This window comes from Chlorocebus sabaeus, chromosome 15 (genome assembly GCF_047675955.1).
Source record: "Chlorocebus sabaeus isolate Y175 chromosome 15, mChlSab1.0.hap1, whole genome shotgun sequence".
NCBI classification, from domain to species: Eukaryota; Metazoa; Chordata; class Mammalia; order Primates; family Cercopithecidae; genus Chlorocebus; species Chlorocebus sabaeus.
In genome coordinates, this window is record NC_132918.1 from 32,299,170 (window position 1) to 32,324,058 (window position 24,889).

At 36.9% G+C, this 24,889-nt stretch overlaps 2 protein-coding genes across 2 annotated transcripts in view; one reads left to right on the plus strand and one right to left on the minus strand.

Moving 5' to 3' along the window:
• Positions 1 to 1,780: 1,780 nt before the first annotated feature.
• GFM1 (G elongation factor mitochondrial 1) overlaps positions 1,781 to 24,889 on the minus strand; it is a 44,281-nt gene continuing 21,172 nt past the window's right edge. The window contains exons 14-18 of the mRNA XM_008008572.3: positions 12,043 to 12,205; positions 9,218 to 9,362; positions 3,574 to 3,734; positions 2,726 to 2,779; positions 1,781 to 2,590 (exon numbers count right to left, since the gene is read on the minus strand). Of these exons, the coding sequence (XP_008006763.3) occupies positions 2,459 to 2,590; positions 2,726 to 2,779; positions 3,574 to 3,734; positions 9,218 to 9,362; positions 12,043 to 12,205 (655 nt within the window). The 3' untranslated portion in view covers positions 1,781 to 2,458. The remainder of the gene's footprint in view (positions 2,591 to 2,725; positions 2,780 to 3,573; positions 3,735 to 9,217; positions 9,363 to 12,042; positions 12,206 to 24,889) is intronic.
• LXN (latexin) lies at positions 18,665 to 24,881 on the plus strand. Its single transcript, XM_008008571.3, has 6 exons — positions 18,665 to 18,963; positions 20,300 to 20,362; positions 21,684 to 21,861; positions 22,161 to 22,297; positions 24,225 to 24,287; positions 24,555 to 24,881. Exons 1-6 carry the CDS (start codon positions 18,835 to 18,837, stop codon positions 24,651 to 24,653), a joined length of 669 nt encoding a protein of 222 aa, XP_008006762.3. The 5' UTR covers positions 18,665 to 18,834; the 3' UTR covers positions 24,654 to 24,881.

Genomic DNA, 24,889 nt, shown 5'->3' on the forward strand with positions numbered 1-24,889 from the left:
GGGCTTAAGTGCAGTGCAGGCAATATTTCAGTGGTTTTAACTTTGTCTGCATATTAGAATCACCCAAAAAATGTTTTATCTTGATCCAGTCAAATAATTTAAATTACTGGGTGTAGGCCTAGGTATTTACTTTGAAGGCTCCCTCAGTGATTTTTCAAGTGCAGTGAGGGTTGGGAATCAGTACAATACTACCTAGTGCTGCTACTATTCTCCAACACAAGTATGTAATATTCGAATTAGCCAACAATTATCCTTCTTGATAGTAATATAAACAACCCTCACTTACAAATATTCTCATTAATTTTTTTCTATGCTACAGACTTTGGTTGGTATGTGATCTTTGCCAACTATAACTAATGAGTTAGAAAGAGATGTGGGTTCTGGTCCTGATCTGTCCGTTTATGAACCTATTCTAATTACTCCCACCAGCTAGGCCTGAGTCATTACCTATGAAATGCTGGTATTGGATTAAATATCTAAGACCTTTCCTAACACTGTAACATTATAACCAGGATGTTTTACAAATTAAAAATGAGTAAAATTTTTACTTATTATTCAAATTTATCCAGTTTAGTTCCAGTAGTTGTGACTATTCTCAATAGCCATAGGAATCACACTAAATTCCATGAAGGTACACAGAATGTATTTCCTCATTAGGAACAATATTCAAAGTTACTGTGAATGGCACAAGATGCTGATGAAATGCCAAAGCAACCACATTTTTTCAGACCTGATGCTACTGTAGCAACAGACATTCATGGGGAAAATGTACTTAGTGAATAATTGTAATTAAAGTATCAATTTAAAAACTTAGGTTTTGTGGTCTCATTAAAGCTATTTACCTTATCTGTGCTTCCTCTATTACCAAATGGACATAATAATAGTACTTACTCCTAGGGTTGTGCGAATGAAATTGTACAATGCATATAAAGTATTTAGTAGCCAGCCACGGTGGTTCACACCCATAATCCCAGCACTTTCCGAGGCTGGGGCAGGCAGAGAGCTTGAGCCCAGGAGTTTGAGACCAGCCTGGGCAAATATGGCAAAATCCCATCTCTTCAAAAAATGCAAAAATTAGCAGGGAGTGGTGGCACACACCTGTAGTTTCAGCTACTTGGGCATCTGAGATGGGATAACTGCTTGAACCCAGGAAGCAGAGGTTGCAGTGAGCGTCCCTCTGCATTCCAACTTAGGGGACAGAGCGAGACCTCGCACAAAAAAATAAAAATCTAAAAAAAAAAAAAAAAAGTATTTAGTAAATGCCTTGAAAACATGTGCTCAATACTTTTTAAAAATCTTTTTTCCCTAGAAACCTGCAAGTATAAAGCCACATCTGTAAGTCAAGAAAAGCAAAGGAATTTAAAATCAGTTATTTTATTTCTATCATCAGGTAATGGAAAGGACTAGGATCCATCTACACCATCAGATGATTTTTGGATGAAGCAATTCTGAACCGGGTAATAGAACTGCTTGGGAAAGCCTAGCTTTTTCTGGAAACAAAAGATTAACATTTTTTCCTTCGCAATCTCAGTGAATACAATATATGATAAATTCCAAGGAATTCAAATTTAACTAGTATTCATTAGGTTGATGAAACCAACTTACATTTGATTTAAGTGTACAAAAACATTAAGATGAGCACAAACAAGAATAGTATATGCAAGGGCCTACTTTTCACTTCACAATAGACCACAAGGAAGTAATACACTCCTAAAACAGAGGCAGTTACAAATTTGCAGAAACCACAAACTGAAATAATCAGACATATATAAAACAGAGAGAAATTTGGCTAATATTTTAATATCCCAATGAAGAATCTGAAAAACTCTCTCTATGAAGATCATATGGAACCCACTCGTCAACAGAAAAGCCTGCCCATTAATGACACTCCAAGAAGTGTCATGGTGTATGCGATTCACTTTCAAGTCTTCAGCAAACTAAAAATACAGAGGTATGAGACTTAAACAGGTAGTAGTGAAAGCAAATATGACAAAACAAATCATTATATGATAAACAACCTGTTAACAAAGGAGGGTAGATGGAAAGTATGTGGTTGTTCTTTGCATTTTTTCAGCTTTTCTCTGTGTTGCAAACTCCTATGATACAAAATTTGAAAAGGAAATGAACATACATTCTAAGCTTAAAAGTATAACCGAAATTAGTCTCTTCTCCCCTTAAATAAATATTAAACATATTTCAGTAATAATTATATTTTATTTGAGGATTTTCAATAAACTATAAAACCAATCAATAGAATTGAGATAGACATAGAATTACCTTTGAATATAACAGAAGCTCCTAAATATGAATAAGAAGGGCTTCTTTTGAAGAAAGAAGAGCCCGCTTCCTGGGCTCAGAATTTCTTGTTTCAGCAGCCTGAATTTATTCCACTGGAATCCATCAAAGTATCAAGACCACACAAATTCAGTTAAAGTCAGTCAACTCACAGTAAGCAAAGTTAGTTCTTGGCTTTTCCTTTTTTAACAGGAAGTTGACCTGTAGCTTCCAAATACTTATTAATGATGTCTTCTTGTGTAGATGGTAAACATGGCTGATACCTGCAGTACTCCATTGTGTATTCTCCCTTTCCCTAAGGATTTTTTAAAAAAGAGAATTTTTTTTTTAAACTATCAAGTAAAGTCATGCAAGGTCAAGATTTTATAATATGATCATTGTGTAGGGTGGTCTTCTGAAGGGTGCTACAGTAAAGTTTAAACTTGCCTACCTCTGTGCATGACCGAAGTTCAGTGGAATAACCAAACATATCATTTAGAGGGACCTGAAAACAAACACAGTAGATATTTTAGCATTGCTTATTGGAAAATATTTGAGAAAAATACAGATGTTCTTTAGTCATTTAATTCCTTTAGATTAAGATTTCTGCTCACTACTCTTAGTTTAAAATAATTAAAAGCCAAAGAGAAACATTTTTGTTTTATTCCAAGTGGAAATCCTATTTGAAAATTATTTCATTTGACAGTCACGACCAGAAACCAAATCTTTCCATTTCATGGAGTGAACACCATTGACAGCCTTCCCTCCTCATCCCCACTCCACTCTGTAGCCCCAGCTTAAGCACTCAGAACTGTTTCTTCTGAGAAAATGTGAATATAACTTTCCTTTGGACACCTTAATGATATGCTGAGAGTAGTGTTTTCCAGGAGGCTTTATGAAATGTAATAAACACTTTCTCCCTTGAGATTTAAGTCAAGAAAAGTATAGGCAAGGGAATTAAAAGGGATAAATTAAAGATAACTATGCAAATAAAGCTAAAATGAGAGAGATAATATACATCTTATTTTTCCTTTTCTTTTTGTCTGTCTGTGCTTATCCAAGAAAGAGAGATAATATACATCTAAGAAAATGACACATTTACAAAAGGTCAAGATAAAATAAATCTTATATTTAACTTCTGCACTTAAGAGTTGCTCTAATAGCAGATTACAGAAAATGCCATATGTATAAAGCCACAAATTCAGCAAGGAAATGTGTCCATTTGCAAAAACAGAAGTTAATCTGGATTTCCTTCTATGGTTAATAAACGCAGGACTGTCAATGACCAAGAGTACTTACATCTGCATACAGTGTAAAATAGTCCTCAACTCCGTCTTGCCCAGTGATTACCCCATGGCGTCGGTTAATTCCTGCAATTACTTGTCCCTGAAATTCATTTGGACCTACAATTTCCACAGCCATAATAGGTTCAAGAATACATAATGTTGCATTTGCCAAGGCTGGGTTAAAAAAAAAAAAAAGTTCATTAGTCTTCATACAAACTACAACTGTCCAGATATAAAAAAGGGAGAAAGATGCTACTTTCCCAAAGGTACAAACACAAATGGCAAGCTTAAAATATTTGACCTAGACTCATTTTTCCTGTAGTAATAACAGTCACTCTTCTAAATGGAAATTCCAACATTTAATTTTAATATTGGTATTTCCATGATCATATTATTATCCTTAAAACTCATTAAATAGCAGAGAATAATACAAAAGGGTCTTAAAACAACATCTGATCAAGTCCTTTACCATCTAAATTATCCAGCTCAGTTAGGTATTCTCTCTGAAAATCGTCAGGGGTAAAGATAATGACTGTTACAAATTTGATCAAGGTAAACCCTTTCTCTTTTTTTTTTTTTTTTTTTGAGTCTTGCTTTGTCACCCAAGCTAGAGTGCAACGAGGCAATCTCGGCTCACTGCAACCTCTGCCTCCCAGGTTCAAGCAATTCTCCTGCCTCAGCCTCTGAGTAGCCGGGATTATAGGCATCTGCTACCACTAATTTTTTGTATTTTTAGTAGAGACAGGCTTTCGCCATGGTGAGGCTGGATAAACCCATTCTTTCTTGTAGTCCCTGGCAGACAGTTATTTTTAATTATAAGAAAATAACTTTTGTCACAGGGCAGGAGGTGACGTGGAGGGTACCCTTCCTATACTCAGAAGCAAGAATCAAGCCACGTCTATGATGTCTTTCCTTTTCTAGTCTGAACAATTTCAACACCTGATTGAGAAGGAAGACCAAGTTTCTAGTTTTTGCTCTACCTCGAAGTTATATGCCTTTTGGAAAAACACAGTTTGTCCAGGTCTCAAATTTTTTCATCTACAAAATAAGGATTCTGGACTAGATTGGGACATTTAAACACTAAAACTCAGTGCGTTTGTATTTATTTTTATCCCATTTAATACATAACCAAAACACTTCTTTCTGTTAAAGTGCTAATGTTTAAATGTAACAATATGGAGAGAATATAATAAAACTTCAAACATTTATACTTAATTTGGAAGTTGTGATAGTGACAAATACTTCAGTCTCAGGTTTGTTAAATTATCTCCAAATAAAGGCTTTCACAGAAATGATGACAAGGGTAGTATTTTGTTTAAATATAATCACAGGTTTTCCAGAAGCATCAATTTGATTATAATAAACCAAAACTAAAAATTTTTCTTATATATTCACTTAGTGCTTCTTCTAGAGACAGTTATAGCTTAACTGCAATACTTACGACAACAGGAATGTAATTAGAAATATTTTTAAATTTAAATCATATCCTAGCTCACACCTACCCTCGAATAATTAGTTCTAATGAATGAATTTTGTTCTGAAAGAGAAATAACTGAACTCAAAGAGGTACTGCAGACTCCTATGCTTCACTGGCTAAGTCCTGCAGAAACCTACATGGACATCTAAATCAGACTAACAATTTTAGAGTGTAGAAACAGTTCTATTCCTTGCATAACTTCTTTACAACAGCAGGGCTTCCTTGGCTCTAAAGAAATGTACTTAATATGAAAAAAAGTGCCCAGAAGGAGAGATGTGAGCAGACGTATCTAGATTTAGTTACACATTATCTAATGTTCTCAACAGGATAAGTAATGTAAAACATCTAGATTGTGAAAGGGTAAAGGGAAGGAAAGAGGCAAGTATATGGTGTCCATCACTCAATTATTGAGGACAGCCTTTCTGGTTCTATTTCACATCCCCTTACCCTGCTCCCTTCCTTTTAACTCTCTAAATCTACTCCCTGATTTAGTTCCAAATGAATCTTATCTTTACACATGTCTTCCTCTAATCCTATACCATGACATAAGATTCCAAAGCCAATTCGCCTGCCATTTTTCAATAGCCACATTGCATCCAAGTCCTAAAAGAAATTTTTCCTCCAGCAGGTCTGTAGTCAAGTCAATTTCACCTTTCAGTTTTAGGTTACATCACTGATCAGTCTCATGAACAATATTTAAAATTAGGTTCAAATGAATTCTAGTGTTCATTTTTTAAATCAAGAATACAGGAGAATGTGAACTACTGTTCTTCCAATTTTGATAAGATAAAACATATAATAATAGTATACTATTATAATAACTATAATATCTTATAGTTATAAGCTATTCTTACATTAAACTCATTTACCAACATTTTCACTGTAAAACTCTAATATGGCATTCAACAGAGGTGTATGTAAAAAAAAAAAAGTTGATTTTCTTGCTGAGTGTGGCAAGAACTTCCTTTCACCTGACTTTTATATTTTTGTCTTTTTTTATCAGGATAGAAAAAGCTAATTTTTATTTTTACTTCAAATCTAATGTTTTTAAAAAAGTTTTAATTTTTAATTGACAAATAATAATTGTATAGGCCAAGCACAGTACTGGCTTATAACTGGCAGGTGGATCATTTGAGGTCAGGAGTTCAAGACCAGCCTGGCCAACAAGGTGAGACCCTGTCTACTAAAACTACAAAAATTAGCTGGGTGTGGTGGCACACACCTGTAATCTCAGCTATTTGGGAGGCTGAGGCAGGAGAATCACTTGAACCTAGGAGGCGGAGGTTGCAGTGAGCTGAGATCACACAACTGCACTCCAGTCTGGGTGACAGATAATAATACAATAATAATAATATACAATAATAATAATTATATATATTTGGGGGATACAGTGTGATGTTTTCAAGATTTTTGTCTTTCAATCATGGAGAAATAAAAATCAGATGAAGAAACAGTAAGGTAACTTATTTCTCATGCTAGCATCCTGCTTGTTTGCACAGTGTATCTTGTAAAAAATAAAACTACTCAGCCAGCCATGGTGGCTCACACTATAATCCCAACACTTTGGGAAGCTGAGGCAGGAGGATCACTTGAGCCCAGGAGTTTATGAGACCAGCCTGGGAAACAAAGTAATACCCCATTTCTACATAAAATAATAATTTAAAAAAATTAGCCAGGCATGGTGGCATGCCCTTATACTCCCAGCTACTCAGGAGGCTGAGATGGAGAATCACTTGAGGCCAGGAGCTCGAGGTTGCAGTAAGTCAAGATTGTGATACTGCACTCCAGCCTGGGTGACAGAGCAAGACCCTGTCTCAAAAATAGAAAAGTAATCCCAGAAATTTGGAAGGCCAAGGTGGGCAGATTACTTGAGGTCAGGAGTTCAAGACCACCCTGGCCAACATGGCGAAACCCTGTCTCTACTAAAAATACAAAAATTAGCTGGGCGTGGTGGTACACGCCTATAATCTCAGCTACTTGGGAGGCTGAGGCATAAGAATTGCTTGAAACTGTGAGGTGGAGGTTGCAGTGAGCCAAGATCACACCACTGCACTCCAGCTCCAGCCTGGGTAACAGAGTGAGACTCTGTCTCAAAAAAAAAAAAAAAAAAAAAAAACCTCAATTCAATTATAATCTAGTGTTTTCCCCCTGTACATCTAATAGGCAATTAATCATACTTAATAATATATATACTATACCTAAATAACAAAAAACTAAATGGTACATATTCAACTGTTTAGTTAATATTCATATACATTTTTTCCACAGGAAATATATATACATATATTAATATATTAGCTCCAAATGAATCTTACCCTTACACATGCCTTCCTCTAACCCTAGACCATGAGACAAAGCTCCAAACTTAACTCACCCTGCCATTTTTGGATGGTGCATTGCATCCAAGTCCTAAAAGTAATATTATTTATATACATATTTTATATTTTTTATATATAAAGTGGCCATATACATTTTTTTCACAAGATATATTTATATATATTATCTGTATTTTTTATATATCTTTTTCCCACAGTATATTATACATATTGTATATTTATATATACTTTATATAGTTTACATATATTTTATACTTTGTTATATATTATACACTTTATATATAGTATATATGCATATATACTTTATACATGTATTTTATATAAACACATCTACAAATATATATACATATATAATATATAACATATACATCCTGTAGGAAAACGTATATGGCCACTTTATTTATATATGTATATATATGGCCACATGCATCTGTATTTACTTATATTTAAATGTAGGAGCAGTTAAAAAGGATAAGGCTCCTTGTTGATTGATAACCATATCAATTATCTGGCTTTATGTAACCTCTATTTCCAGGAAAGCTACCAATTTCCAGTAAAGAACCACCATAGAACAATCAGTACTTTCTAATTTGTTTTAACTGTACTTTTAAAAAGTATATAAAGTGATTATAACTAATTTGTCAGTTTAAGGCATACTAAAGTGGTAAACACACAGAGGTAAAAACACAAGTATTTTAATGTGAGTCATACCTAATAAAGTCTCATTTTCTTTGTCATTTTATTTACCTGTTTCCTATATACACAACCTTCAGACTGTGACAAGATTTCTACATCATAAATTTCAACTGCATTTTTAATAGAGAGCTGATATAAAGGAAACCTCTCTTTCATAGCTGAGAAACTGAAACATAAATGAGGAATCAGCAACTCTCCCCAACCACTGCCCCCCACACCTGATCACAGATGCAAAGTGTGACCAAAAATATCACAAAGTTCAAATTCATACAGAATCAATAAATCCTGATCTACAGAATGTTTAGGAAATACTATGATTAAAGTTTCTACTGTCCACTTTAATCCTCTTTGATAAAGATATTTTGGAAATATTTTGTGAATCATAATTCTACTGTGTGAAGACACTTGTGGACATTACTAATGTATTTTCACATAAAGGACATGGAAAAGATGACAAAGAGAATGGAATTTTCTGGCTTCAGGAAATGGCTTTGAAGTTCCTTTCTTGAATAATCCTGATGTGAAACTGCTATGTTGTCACTAGTTTTTTTCTCTTAAAAGCAAACCATCAGATATGTTTGCAACTGCATAAGGTCCTAGTTCATCAGCATTTAAATACAAATATTATTCTGTGAGAAATGTTGACAATTTTAGCAGTTTTGCAAGAAATCTGCATTGTGAATAAGGTTTACGAAATTCTTTCAAAATACTTTGCCATTCTCAAAATGCCTAAAAGCATACAATGTCATAATGAAGAAATTACTTACAAATTTATGGATTTCTTGACATTTGAATAAGTCACTAGAAATAACAAGACTGTAGTTAAGACATCTTTTAAAAATTTCTTAGAATTCTGAACATTTCAGTCTTCTCTATTAAAAACAGAACTTATAAATTATCTATGAATTCAAATACCTGAAAGAAAACCCCAGAGAATGTAGGAGAATACGGTAGTCTTTTAGTTTTGCGAGAAAGAGAACGTAATAATCTACCTTGATCTCAATTCCATAAAGATTTGCCCACTACCTACAATATTCCCTGTGGTGCCTAGGGCTCTGGGTGAAGAAGACTAAAAATAGTGTTGCCTTCTGAGGCTATGATGATCTATCAGGAAAACAGATATGCTAAGGTACCCGGGCACAGCATACCTTGTTTAAGAGCACCTTCTCCTGCTCGGATGAAAGAGATTTCATTAGAATCAACCATGTGGTGTGCTCCGTCTTGCAGGACAAACCGGAGCCCAGAGAGCTTGTGACCAGAAAGAGGGCCCTTCTCGCAGGCATCTAAAAACCCCTGTTAATAAATGAACACAACTTCTGGAGAGAGTGGATTTTACTTGCAGATACATTATCAAGAACCCCAAAATATTTGTGTTCAGAAGTGTACGTTTTTATGTGTGCTGTATTTCACCCCTCAAAGGAGAATTTTTTAAAAATGTTTAACAACTTTACTATTGTTTTTTAACTTTTAAGTTCAGGGGTACATGTATAGGTTTGTTACATAAGTAAACTTGTGTCATGAGGTTTGCTGTATAGATTATTTCATCTTTCAGGTATTAAGCCTGGTACCCACTATTTTTTCCTGATCCTCTCCTCCTCACCCTTCACCCTCTAATAGGCCCCAGTGTGTGTTGTTCCCCTCTATGTATCCATGTGTTCTCATCATTTAGCTCTTTTATAAGCAAGAACATGTGGTATTTGGTTTTTTATTCCTGAGTTAGTTTGCTAAAGATAATGGCCTCTAGCTCCATCCATGCCCCTCCCTGCAAAGGACATGATATTGTTCTTTTTTATGGCTGCATAGTATTGGTGTGTATGTACCACATTTTCTTTATCCAGTCTATCATTGATGAGCATTTAGGCTGATTCCATGTCTTTGCTATTGTAAATAGTACAACTTTACTATTTAAGTTTTATTACTGTGGCTTTTAGATGAACAATTCCTTGGAAAAGCATATTAGTTAAGTGCATAAGCTGGTTTGAAAGCAAGGCTTAGAGTGCTAACAGTCACTTTCTCATAACCTCATCTGCAGGAATTACTCAACTCAATTATTCATAACACATCATAGAGACAGCATGATCTTAATTTAACAATGAGGAAACAGTGGAAAGGCAAAACTAAGAAACTCCCTAAAAGAAAACCCCCCCAAAATCGGTGTTTATTCACTAGCTGTGTCTTGAGCCCTATACTGCATACCTCTAACTGCTTTGCCTCATTGGTAGATCACTACATTACAGCTCTGGTGTTACAAAATGTCAGTAAGAACTAGAATTAAAGAGTAATTCACCATTTTTTCAAATCTAATTATTTTAAAAAGAATAGCTTCGTTGAAGTATAACTGATATACAATAAACTACACATATTTAAAGAGTACTATTTGATGAGCTTGCAATTTTTATTAATTCAGTCACTTAACAAATACTTGTAGAGCTCCTACCACTTAAGTTAGTTTTTCTTGGCAACACAATAACATGGCTGCACAGATAGCACAAAATATTTCTTGACATTTCAAAACTGTAAGTTATATTTGCTGTAAAATATCTAAGTTCTCCTTCATCTACATTCATCTTAGTGGATGTAAGAATTTAAAGTGTGTGAATGACAAAATATTGTCTTGAAATAGAATACCTTAATCACAAAAAAAAAAAAAAATGCTCCACCACTGAAATCAAAACTATAACCTGTTAATAAGATCTTCTAAGTCAAAAGGTTAAAAACAAAAACTGGCCGGGCACAGCGGCTCACGCCTATAATCCTAGCACTTTGGGAGGCCAATGCGGGCGGATCATGAGGGCAGGAGACCGAGACCATCTTGGCTAACACGGTGAAACCCCGTCTCTACTAAAAAAATACAAAAGATTAGACGGGCGTAGTGGCACGTGCCTGTAGTCCCAGCTACTAGGGAGGCTGAGGCAGGAGAATGGCGTGAACCCGGGAGGTGGAGCTTGCAGTGAGCCGACATTGTGTCACTGCACTCCAGCCTCGGTGACAGAGGGAGACTCGGTCTCAAAAAAAAAACAAAACACAGTCTATCTGAATTAATTAAGGGTTTACAACAGTTTTTTTCTTTCTTTCTTTTTTCTTTTTTCCGTTTTGGAGACAGGGTCTTACTGTCGCCCAGGCTGGAGTGCAGTGGTGCACAGTTCACCAGTCTCTATCTTCTGGGCTCAAGCAATCCTCCCCTCCCACCTCAGCCTCCAGAGCAGCTGGGACTACAGGTGTGTGCCACTACACCAGGCTAAATTTTTTTTCTATTTTCATTTTTCTGTAGAGATAGAGTTTCAGCATGTTGCCCAGGCTGGTCTCAAACTCCTGGGCTCAAGGGTTCTGCCCACCTCAGCATCCCAAAATGTTAGGATTACAGGCGTGAACCATCGTGCCCAGCCTACAACAGTCATAAAGCAAATGACCTGGAAAGTGAACAAAACACCCCTCACATGTGCAAAGCACTTCTCCAAGGAAATGTCACATAGTCTTATCTGATCCTCAATTTTGTGAGGGGTGCAGGTTTAAGTATTTTCTCTCAGTTTACAAATGAAGAAACTGTTCTCAATACTGATTTACCAAAGCATATTAATCAGTAGCAGAAATGAGACAGTAGCACCCAGGTGTTGGGAATCTAAAGAATGATCATTCAGCTACAATAGTACACATAAAACTCTTACAAATCACTAAGAACTACTACAAATTTTAATTGCTGATTACAATAGAGTAGTTTCAATTTATTAAGAAAAATACAACTATGATTCAGAAACATAATAATTTCCCAACACTGTCACAGCATGGATTTATAGCTCTTCTACTTAATGAACTAGACATTCTAAATCAGATGGAAAGCCTAACAATCAGAGAAACAGGAATGTAACTAAAACAAACCGTGATAGACAACATGATGGAAGATAAAGTATGATTTAATACCTGATGAACTGTTTTTAGTAAGTAAAAATGCAAAAACGCTTTTTAAAAAATTTACCTTTTCTACAGCAGGCACAAACTGCTTTGGAATATTTGATCCGAATGTTTCATCTGAAAACTCCAATTTAGTGTAGTCCTCTGGGTCCAGAGGCTCCAGGACACCTATTACTTTTCCATACTGGCCTGCACCACCTGATTGTTTTTTATGTGTAAACTCAAACCTGAAAGTGATTTAGGAGAAAAAAAAAAAAAAAGGAGCATTATGTAATTACAAAATAAGTAACCCCTATTAATTTAAAAGAACACATTTGATTATTTATTTGTTATCATGGTCTTTTTTATAAAAGTTTACTGTAGATTTTAAAAAGAACCCTCTCTTTTCTGTTTTTACTTAAAGTGAGGGTGGGATATACTACCCAAGGTAATACACAGATGAATTTCACAAATAAAAAAGTAAAAGTCGAGTAATTAAAAGAAAAAGGTCAGTCTACGGTTCTTGTTCTAATAACCTACATTCCGAAGACCTTGCCCATTTCCCTGGAACACAGTGTTCTTTCTTTAAATCTCTGTAACCAAAGACAGCTACTTGAAAATAGGACCTTTGATGGCTAAGTTAATTTATTCAGATAGTTCCTATTTGATTTTATTCCTTGGGCATCATAGACTCAGGCAATACAAGAAAAGGGATTTCCAAGTGAAATAATTAATACCTGAAGATGATCGGTGGCAAAATGATAGAGACTAACATAAGTCAGTCATTCAAAAGACACAAAAAGATATTTAAACACAGGTCAGTGTTTACTTCAAACCACTAATGGCAACATTAATATGATAGAATAAGCACTTTACATACATACTAAAGATATGTAAACACAGGCTACTGTTTCACTGGAAAAATCATTTCATGAGTATCTACTGTTTCAAGGCATTTCTTCCTTTAAACTGAAATCTTCCTCAAGACTACAAGATGGAAGAGGCCAGCTGCTTTCAAAATTATTAGCAGGTAAGAAAATGGACATTAATGAGTGTGCATTCCTGCATACAAATCTGAGAGTGGTTTGGAAAAAGGAAATATCAATATTTGCCTGTTCTAAGCTGTTAGGAGATGCCAGCTTACAACAGGCAAATTTCCAAAACTGTGGAACGCTCTCATATTCTCAAGTATACACAACGGTTTCTATGAGACATTTTAAATCATGTTTTCAATTTGTCAACAATATAACATCTATACAAGCGTACTCTAGATCTGTGATGTCTATATGGTAATAACTAACCATGGCTGTTTACATTTAAATTAAAAGATTTCCATCACTGCACCAAGTTCTACTGGGCAGCACTGCTCTAAAGGACCAAATCACAAACAAGTAACTCCACACAGTTTCAGGAACCATATTTGAATTTACAATCGAGAGTGCCAAACGACAGAACACTTCTGTGCCAGGCTTATGTTAAGTACCTTATATGGACTGTCTTACTTGTTCTTTACCACAAACCCATGAAGTAGGTATTATTTTTATCACCATTTTACAGATGAGAAACCTGAGGGACAGAGAGACTAAGTAACTTGCCCAATGTGACAGAGCATTAAGTGGCAGAGTCAGGATTTGCTCTAAAACCAAGGATCTTAAACATTCTTCTAGAAGGCTAATATAAAAAGGATATAAACTAACTTACAAACGCTGGGGTTAGTTTATTCACTTCAAAAGCTAACAGACGGTGCTACAAGAAGACAGATTTTTCAGTAGTTTAGAAAAAGTAAAGGTAGAAGAACTAAGACTGCGTGACAGGCAGCTAAACAGAAATGCTGAAGGTGAAAGAAATGTCACATTATGAAAGACAATTTCATTTTGGCAAAACATCATCTGTCACATTAAAATGAATGTTGATTAGAATTGTTGGGTGGAGAGGGATTGAGAGACGAGAAATTACCTATTGGGTACAATGAATATTATCTGGCAGATGGTTACACCAAAAGCCCCAGACTTCACCACTACCCAATATATCCATGTAACAAAACTACACCTGTACCCGTTCAATCTATTTTTTTAATCCAAAAAAAAAATTACGTCAGGGCCACATTGTTTTCAACAACAACAAAAAAATATATATGTAAGAATTGTGTTGGCTTTGTTGTTTACCTCAAATTTGCAGATTTGTTTTGACTTCAGAGTCATAACAAAGTTGCAAGCAATGGGCATTTGTAGTAATTATGTTTTTAAGAAAGCCTAAATTGGTATGTATACTTTTAAATGCCTATTATCTCACAACCAGTGTTACTAGCTTTGATATACAGAGATGGTGACTGCATTCATAAGGCTTCAAAATGGTGACTTGAGGAAGCTCACATATTGTATTTCTCACTACTGGTGGCAACACACGAGATATTAACTAGCGTGAAACCTAAAATTTCATTATCAGCAAAAAGCTCTGAGTTATCAGAATGTACTCAGCCACTTTCCTGGACACTATCAGCAGAGGACCTATTCAAAAACCTCACACACACAACGACAACCTAAGAGGCTGGCTTACAGATACATGACTCATCAAAAGGAAAAAAAAAATAAGAGAAAAAAATTCCTCCAACTTCTTAGAAAAGGCCTTAAGAGGAGAACTAACCATTTCATCCTTTAGTTACTTAATAGTTGCTGGCTAATATAACTAGAAAAGATGAGAAATGCTATATTGCTATTAATTTTTTAAAAAGCTACATAGTCCAAAGAAACACTGTATTTATAAATTAAAACAGTTTATGAGGAAGACAGTACATTACAAATACATTTTTGTTCATTTTCTTTTTCAAAGCATCACAACATATAGGCATATCTTGGAGGCATTGTGGGTTCAGTAACAGACCACTGCAATGAAGCTAATATCACAATAAAGCAAGTCACACAAATTGCGTTCCTAGTGATTACAAAAGCTGTATGTTTACACGATACTGTAGTCTATTAAGTATGCAATAGCATTATGTCTAAACAAAAATCCCACCACACATATCTTAATTAAAAAATACTTTATTGCTAAAAAATGTTAACAATCATCTGAAACTTCAGCATCAGAATTAGGAGTAGACACTGAAGGTCTAGGAGCCTAGAGGGTCTTAGCTTGATGCTGATGGCTACTGACTGATCAAGGTGGTGGCTGCTGAAGGTTGAGGTGGCTGTGGCAATTTCTTTTAAAATGTTTTTTAGAGATGAGTCTCTCTATTGCCCTAGTTGCCCAGGGCTGGTCTCAAAGTCCTGGCCTCAAGTGATCTTCCTGCCTCAGCCTCCCAAGTAACTGGAATTAAAGGTGTGAACCACTTCACCCAGTCACATGACAATTTCTTAAGACAAGACAACAATGAAGTTGGCACCACTGATTGACTTTCCCTTTCACAAGACTTCTCTGTAGCATGTGATGCTGTTTGAAAGGATTATATCCATAGCAGAGTTTCTTTCAAAACTGGAGTCAATCATCTCAAACCTTGCCACTGCTTTATCAACCAGGTTTACCCCTTGTTATAATTTTAACAATGTTCGCAGTGTCTTCAACAGGAGTAGATCCCATTTCAAGAAACTACTTTCTTTGCTCATCCATAGAAGAAGGAACTCCTCATCTGCTCAAGTTTGAACATGAAATTGTAGGACTTCAGTCACATCTTCAGGCTCCACTTCTAATTCTAGTTCTCCTGCTATTTCCAATACATTGACTGTTACTTCACCCACTGAAGTCTTAAACCTCTCAAAGTCATCCATGAAGGTTGGAATCAACTTATTCCAAACTCCTGGTAATGTTATTTTGACCTCCTCCCAGGACTCACAAATGTTCTTAATGTCATCTAGAATGGTGAACCCTTTCCAGGTTTTCAATTTACTTTGCCCAGATCCATCAGAGGAATCAACCTATGGCAGCGATCACCTAACAAAATGTATTTCTTAAATAATAAGACTTGAAAGTCAAAATTACTCTTTGATCCAGGGGTTGCAGAATGAATGTTGTATTAGCGGGCACGGAAACAACATTAATCTCTTTGTACATCTCCATCAGAGCTCTTGTGTGACAGGTGAATTGTCAATGAGCAGTAATCTTTTGAAAGAATCATTTTTTTTCTAAACAATGGATTTTAAACATTCAGTAAGCCATGCTGTAAACAGATGTGCTGTCACCCAGGCTTTGTTATTCCATTTGTAGAATATAGGCAGAGTAGATTTAGCATAATTATTATGGGTCCTAGGATTTTGACAATGGGAAAGGGGCACTATCTTCAAACTTAGTCACCAGCTGCATTAGCCCCTAAGAACAGAGTCACAGCCCGTCCTTTGAAGATTTGAAGCCAGGCACCAACTTCCCTACAGCTATGAAAGTCAAAGATGCATCTTCTTCCAAAAGAAGGATGTTTCATCTACAATGAAAATCTCTGTTGTTTGACTGGGCGTGGTGGCTCATGCCTGTAATTCCAGCACTGTGGGAGGCTGAGGCAGGTGGATCACGAGGTCAGGAATTTGAGACCAGCCTGACCAATAAGTGAAATTCTGTCTCTACTAAAAATACAAAACTTAGTCGAGCATGGTGGCGGATGCCTGTAATCCCAGCTACTCGGGAGGCTAAGGCAGGAGAACGGCTTGAACCCAGGAGGCAGAGGCTCACTACAGTGAGCTGAGATCATGCCACTGCAATCCATCCTGGGCAACAGTGAAACTCCATCTAAAAAAAAAAAAAAAAAAGAAAAGAAAAAAAGAAAATCTGTTGTTTCGTGTAGCCAACATCATCAACCATCTTAGGAGATCACTGATCACTACCGCAACTTCCACATCAGCACTTGCTGCTTCACCTTTCACTTTTACATTACAGAGATGGCTTCTTTCCTTAAACCTCATGAACCAGCATCTGCTAGCTTCAAACTTTTCTTCTGCAACTTTCTCACCTCTCTCAGCCTTCATAAAATTGAACAGAGTTAGAGCCTTGCTCTGGATTAAGCTTTGACAGAGAGAGAGACATTTGATATAAGATGATGGGCAAGCAGACAGATGGTATTTAAAGGCAAAGTCAATCAGAACCCCCAAATCCCAGGAGACAATAATAAACATGAAACTGGGGCCCAAGTCCAGAATCCAGATTTACTGCGGAATCTACATAATTGGAAAAAAAGAGACCTCAAGAGTCTCGGGTGTGTGTGTTACTACCAAGTTAAAGGTCCTGGCTGGGTGCAGAGGCTCATGCCTGTAATCCCAGCGCTTTGGGAGGCCAAGGCAGGTGGATTACCTGAGGTCAGGAGTTCGAGACCAGCCTAGCCAACATGGTGAAACCCTGTCTCTGCTAAAAATACAAAAAACTAGGCAGGCATTGTGGTGGGCACCTGTAATCCCAGCTACTCCGGAGGCTGAGGCAGGAGAATCGCTTGAACTCACGAGGCGGAGGTTGCAGGGAGCTGAGATTGTACCATTGCATTCCAGCCTAGGCAACAAGAGTGAAACTCCGTCTCACAAAAAAAAAAAAAAAAAAAAAAAAAAAAAAAAAAAACAGCTGTTAAAACAGCATAATACACAAGGGGAAAAAAAGGCCAGGTGTGGTGGCTCACGCCTGTAATCTCAGCACTTTGGGAGACTGAGGCGGGTGGATCACCTGAGGTCGGGAGTTCGAGACCAGCCTGACCAACATGGAGAAACCCTGTCTCTACTAAAAATACAAAATTAGCTGGGCGTGGTGCCACATGACTGTAACCTTCAGCTACTTGGGAGGCTGAGGCAGAAGAACTGCTTGAACCCAGGAGCAAAGGTTGCGGTGAGCTGAGATCGCACCATTGCACTCCAGCCTGGGCAACCAGAGTGAAACTCTGACTCAAAAAAAAAAAGGTCCCAATCTAGGCAGCGAAGACCTTGGCCAAACCTTGGTAGAATCTCCAAGTTATCCTAGCCCAATTAGCCTAAGACCACGAAGGATAAACCTGTACTTCTACAAAGTCAGGTTTATAGACCCATTTCAATGAGGGAGACCACATACCAGAGAGTGCTTTGTATAAGTTTAGTTTTTAAGTTTATTTTAATCCTTGAAGTAAAATATTCAAAATGACTCAAATTGGAAGCATGGTATTACATTAAAACTTCATCATTTTAAGATTAGTAAAGGAGAGGGGTACAGGCGCATTTTTTTTCTCCTGATCCAAATTACATAATCCCCCAATTTAATACTATAGTTTGCAGATTCTCATACTTTGATTTGGGCAGAACTGGTCCAAAACCCACAAAGAGCTGAGGACGAGAAAGCCTCTTCCTGGACTCTCACAAGGGGAAGGGAAATGAAGGAATCGAATCACTACCCGGAGTACCTGTGCACCTTGCCCTGTCAGGGACACTGCGTGCGGTGTATACGGAAGTTGCACTCCAGTATGCAAGCGAAGCAACCAGACTTTTTTTCCATGGACAGGAAACTGGAGGCTTCAGAGACGTCCTATATAAGCGAAGGCCAGAAAGTCCCACCCTGCACTTCTATAAAGGTTAATGAAAGGAAAGACGCAATCCCAGAGAACCTAGCCCACTGACTCCCTCCCCACACCTCCACCTGCTGGTGCCTGACAGCATGCTGGCCTCTCTTCCAGTAGGAACCGGCAGGCGGAGTAAGGAAGGCGGCTGCTGGCAGTAGCGGGGCGGGGCCTCAGAAGCAGCCAGCCCAGGGAGCTGGGACGCAGAGAGCCTGAGCCCAAGCAGCAGCTTCCGGAGTCGGAAGTTGCTGAGAAAGAAGACAGACTGAAGGAGCTTGCGACTTTTTCGCCTCGGCAACCGGACCCAGCAGCAAGCAGGACGGGTGGCGCTCTGCTACTGGTCCCGTTAAGCCTCAGCAGCCCAAGCCCTGAAGTCACTGCTCTAACAGAATGGAAATCCCGCCGACCAACTACCCAGCCTCCAGGGCAGCCTTGGTGGCACAGAACTACATCAACTACCAGCAGGGGACCCCCCACAGGGTGTTTGAGGTGCAGAAGGTCAAACAAGCCAGCATGGAGGTGAGTTTAGCAGGGGGTGGTGCGCAGCGGGGGCTTCAGGATTGCGCTCCCTCCACTGACCCGAGGTCTCAGCCTTTGTGTGCAGATACTCCATGCCACCCCCTACCCACCTTCTGTTTTAGGACACATTGCTGGTATCTGGTCTTGAGATATTAAGGTTTCTGGGGGAATGTCTATACTACAGTCTCTGCAGACAGCCCGGGACTGTTTTCATCTTAAGGCAGAGACAAAGTTTTTACACACACAGTTACAGGAAAATGGGAAAACGCTCTAAGTAATGGGGCAGCACTTTCCTTAAGTGTAACCTGTAGGAACCATTCGAAAGACTCTTAAGGCTGCCACGTTTCTCATCTGCTACTCTGATCTGGACCAACAAAAGCTCCCATCTTCCAAATGACTCTCTATTGCCTACATTTTAAGACAAATCCTTATTAGACCCTTTGACCAAAATGAAGGGGGAAACAAACAGTAAGAGAAACCGAGAAACCGACAAAGTCAAAGAATAAAAGCACTGTGGGCTGACGCTGGCCTTTAGCCACCCAAACACCACTACCACATGACTGCCTTAAATGATGTGCACCCTCTGCTAAAGGCTTGAATTAAATGTTTAAGACCTCAGCAATCACTAACGACGTTTGTTTTCATTTTACTAAAATCCACTGGATTTCAGATTATCCCTTATTTATCTGACAGAATTTTAACTGCTAACAGTCTTTAAGAGGTGACAGACCGTAGATCTTATTTTGAAACTGGACCAGATAACATAATTAGGTATAAATTTTCAACCAGTATTTTGATTTAAAAGTGAAACTCATTTCTTAGTCTTATAAAATTTGTTAATCATTTTGCAGTTCCACTAATATACAAGTAAAAACAATACTTAATTGTATTAAGTCTCCAATTGCTTTGCAGTAATCTGCCTCAAAATGAAATTCACGTTCATTGAACATTATTTGGAGGGTACACTGGGCTTTATGAAAAATCTTTTCAAAGATGACACTATTTGTCATCTTTAGAATTAAACACTGCTTCAAAATTTATGTAGAGACTTTAAGATCACAGATCCAGAGGTTAAAGTCTTTTGATGATTGAAAGTGAGTTGTGCCCAATTTGTATGCTTTTATCCTACCCTTTTGTTTTCATCCAAAATAAACCTGACAGGGGACTTGCTAGATTAGATGTTACATTCATGGTGACATGCCTTTTTCAAGATCTAAGGCTTTCACCATTCCCCTTCAGCCAGCCCCTCCAACCAAATGAGATGTATGCTTCTAACAATGCAAGTATAATGTTGTTATAATATTTTCTTGTCTCCATTACATTTGTTTAATTTTAGGATATTCCAGGAAGAGGACATAAGTATCGCCTTAAATTTGCTGTTGAAGAAATTATACAAAAAGTAAGTCAATTTTTTTTTCTTTTTTCTTTGAGACAGGGTCTCTATCACCCAGGCTGAAGTGCAGTGGCGGAACATGGCTCACTGCAGCCTCAACTTCCTGGGCTCAGGCCATCCTCCTACCTCAGCCACCCCCAGTAGCTGGGACCACAGGTGCATGCTACCACACTTGGCTAATTTTTGCGATCCTCCTGCCTCTGCTTCCCAAAGTGCCAGGATTACAGGCATGAGCTACCATGCCCAGCCAAAATGTTCTTATTAAATCAAATTTAATTCTAAATATTCCAGATCATTTTTGCTGATCAAATCCATAACACTGATTAGTTTTACCCTCTTTTTAAAAAGTTGTTGTGAAATCCCTGCCTCTAAAAATTACCATATGGGCAAAGTTTACAAGGATCAGTTCTTTACTATCGTTGGGTATTCCTAGGTATGTGAATTATTTCTACCAACCTATACAGAAAAAGACTATATACTTCAGTTCAAATGAATTTCCTTACTCAGGGCAATCAGCACTTATGCCTAATATAAATGAGTGAAGTAATTTACTCCCCAATCAATCACTTTCTTATGTCTGCTTTTCTCATTCTGTTTTTCATTGGGTTTTTAGAGAAATAATGTGTTCTTAGATATTCACAAGCAATAGAATGCCAGCTGATACCACCATTCATATAAAGATCCTCCAGTAATAAGGAAGGGAAATTTTAAAGATTATACACAACTGTCAAATTATTAATGAGACAAACTTCAAAGAAAGGAATGGCAATCTGTACCGTAGCCATCTTGAAATTTTAAAAAGCTTGCCTTTCTGTTGAGCATAATTCATAAGGAGATTCATTAAAAGGCATCTGAGCTGCTAGACAGCCATCTTTACAAAGCATAACCCAATGCTATAATCTTCTAACTTTATATCCAGACACAGACTGCTGCATCTGCATTTGAAAAAAATTATGTTATTTCAGGAGCAAGGAGTAAGAGTAATGGAAAAACTTTAAAAGTAACCAGAGTCTTGAGTTGGTATATAAAGTCAGACTAAAATCTGGCCTTGCAAGTGGACACCCCATTAATACTGAGATATATTCAGTTTTAAGACTAGACTTTACAAGATCATTTATAAGGAAAGTTACCTATTTTAGGGTACTCACATGATAAGTATAGAATATTAATAGGCCAGGCCCAGTTAGATACCTCTGAAAACATGCACTCTGAAGTCTAGTCTAAAACAACACCATTAGGGGCCTATGCTTTAAATCATATCTCAAAGATGATAATTAATAATGAATAGCCTCCTGTATATAAGGATCTTTTGCTAAATTTCAAACAGCAAGTAAAGGTGAACTGCACAGCTGAAGTACTTTACCCTTTAATGGGACAAGAAACTGCACCAGAAGTCAACTTCACATTTGAAGGAGAAACTGGAAAGAATCCAGATGAAGAAGACAACACATTTTATCAAAGACTCAAGTCGATGAAGGAACCGCTAGAAGCACGAAATATTCCAGGTATATACATAAATATGGCATGAAAATCATTTGTTTGTTTCAACTTTAAAATCAATCTCAATTATCTATGCTTAAAATTGTTAGTTGCTATGTTAGAAACATGCAGGCTTTTGCAAAAATACTCATCTCCAATCTAATCCAACAAAAAAGAGGCCTCAGAAATTTCATAGATCCATAGCTTAATTAAATTATTTTCTGCACACATTTGAAGGAAACTAAGACATGATTTAGAATTTACATTTTGTTTTAAAAGGTTAATACTACATATATAATAATCATATAAATGTTTTTCCTACCAGACAATTTTGGAAATGTATCTCCAGAAATGACGCTCCTTCTACATTTAGCCTGGGTTGCCTGTGGTTACATAATATGGCAAAATTCTACCGAAGACACATGGTATAAAATGGTAAAAATTCAAACTGTCAAGCAAGTGGTAAGTAGTTTCTATAAAATACACTATTAATGGGGTTAATATTTATCGAAAGTATTGTAATTCATAATTCGATAAACAGTATCCCTATAGTCATTTTGTATTTAATAGCAAACCTGGGATTTCAAAGGGGAGGTCAGTTACAATCAAGATTAGAGAAGGTGAAGAATTGTAGGAAGAGTCCAAAGCAACAGTAACTGGTCTAAAAAGTTGTTTGATTTGGCTGAGAGATGCAAACCACAGGCCTTCTGTGCCTCAAACTTCCCTAATAACTGTGCTTGGTTAGTTGCATTCTCTGGGAACGTACTGACTAGGAAGCATAACAATAGCAAGGCAAAGCCAAGGATTTCAATGAAACACTTTCTATTAATACACAGTATCTAGACTGCACTTTCAAAAAGCATCATGGTAATTGTAGCTCTTAATCTTTCAGGTTAGTCAAGTCAGATTTAACTATGATACTTTACTCAAACCCTCTTCTAGAACAAAAAGGTTTAGAGAGTTGTATTAGTAGCAGCAAGATAGAATCCCAGGTATACGATATACAGTCAGGTCTCTCTGTCCATGGGTTCTGCATCCATGGATACAAACAACGGAGAATCAAAAATATTTGGGGTAAAAAATGGATGGTAGCATCTGTACTGAACATGTACAGGTTTTTTGCTTGTCATGATTCCCTAATATAACAACTATTTATATAACATTTAGATTGTATTCGGTATTATAAGTAATCTAGAGATGATTTAAAGTATATGAAAGGGTATGCATAGGTTATATGGAAATACTACACTGTTTTATGTCAGAGACTTAAGCATCTGTGGATTTTGGTATCTGAGGGGAATCCTGGAACCAGTGCTCCATGGATACTAAGGGACAATTGTAATGACTCTCCTCACCTTTAATCTGCTCTATAAAGATCCTCAGGGCCACTTTTTATGGCAGTCACAAGCAAAGCTGTGCTTTCAGAAGAGGAAAGTCTTCAGTTATAATCTGACATTTAGCTTTTGTGCTCAGCTTAATACAGACTATTTCCCTTAGCAATCTAAGTTTTGTGTTCAACTTACTATAGTCATGCCATACTGAAACTTTTTTTTTCCTCTACTGTACAGTACAGAAAAAAGCTTAATTACACAATCACATAACTACACTCACTACATTTTATTATTCTCAGGTGTTCTGGTTTCGTTTGTTTGTTTGTTTGCCTGTTTTTGAGACAGGGTTTCACTCTGTTGCCCAGGCTGGAGTGTATTAGTGTGATCATGGCTCGCTGCAGTCTCAACTTCCCAGGTTCAGGCGGTCCTTCCACCTCAGCCTCCCAGGTGGCTGGGAGTACAGGCGCACACAGCCATGCCTGGCTAATTTTTTGTTTCTTCTCATAGAGACGTGGTTTCACTGTGTTTCCCAGACTGTTCTTAAACTCCTAGGCTCAGGCAAGTTGCCTACCTCGGCCCCCCCGAAGTGCGGGATTACAGGTGTGAGTCACTGTGCCTGGCCTTATTTTTCAGTTTTTAAAAAGAAAATTTCTATTGTAAAATTGTATTATTTCAATGTAAACACCCATTGCTACAGTTTATCCCATAAATTATGCTTTTCTGTACAATGGAAACACGACGAGTTCTTAAATAACAAGCTACACTTGGTAATTCTCTTAAGTAGCTACCACAACTTGGAAACTAAAAACAGGTAAACATTTTTTGGGGAACAAATATAAAATCATGATTTTAAAATGAATCTTGAAAGAACACTTTATTTAGTGTAAGAGAATAGATTTTCTGTCACATTAAACTGAAATTCTGACATTCAATTTTTATTTTTACCTAAATGTAAATATTATATTCATCTACTAATCAAAGATGATTTTCAAAATTAAATGTAATTTTTTGCCAATGATATTAAGTTTTAAACAACAGGTTTTTATTTTTTGTCACAGCAAAGAAATGATGACTTTATTGAATTAGACTACACCATTCTACTTCATGATATAGGATCTCAGGTAAAGTATAATTTACCTTTATTTGATGCCATTCTGAAAACTGAGACTCCCTGTATTGCCAAAGTATGCTTTATTAATTTTGACTCTAAATCAGAATTCATGTAAATCCAGATAGGCACCATATTTCAGTATATTATAGCTGTAGCAATTTAACAAAAGTACTATTCTTTGCGAAGACTGTTTTATCTCTAACAAAATATAAACCCAACTACATTTTCCTAAATGTTTTCTGAATTTTATCATGGCATTAATTTTCTTCACTTGCAGGAGATTATTCCCTGGCAAATGCAAGTTCTCTGGCATCCACAATATGGCACTAAAGTAAAACATAACAGCCGTCTGCCAAAGGAAGTACAACTGGAATAAAGAAAAACCCTAACACTGGAAGTGTAAACATGTCTATTAATGACGTATATGCCAATTTCACTGGCATCTAGCTTATGAGGTCAAATAATCCCAAAGTGTCACTTTATATAAATGTCTTGATTATGGTATAGAACTTTATAGATTCATAATACAAAGTATCCCTATATAAAAATGTCTTTATGACAGTAATAGTGGTATGTATATCCAAAATAAAAAGCTTCAATTTCAGCCTCATA

Excerpts from the sequence above, each read along its gene's own strand:
- LXN (XM_008008571.3), top strand. The coding sequence starts at position 18,835 with ATGGAAATCCCGCCGACCAACTACCCAGCCTCCAGGGCAGCCTTGGTG. Across the intron at positions 20,363-21,683 it reads TTGAAGAAATTATACAAAAA|CAAGTAAAGGTGAACTGCAC; the intron begins GTAAGTCAATTT and ends AATTTCAAACAG. Across the intron at positions 21,862-22,160 it reads AGAAGCACGAAATATTCCAG|ACAATTTTGGAAATGTATCT; the intron begins GTATATACATAA and ends TTTTCCTACCAG.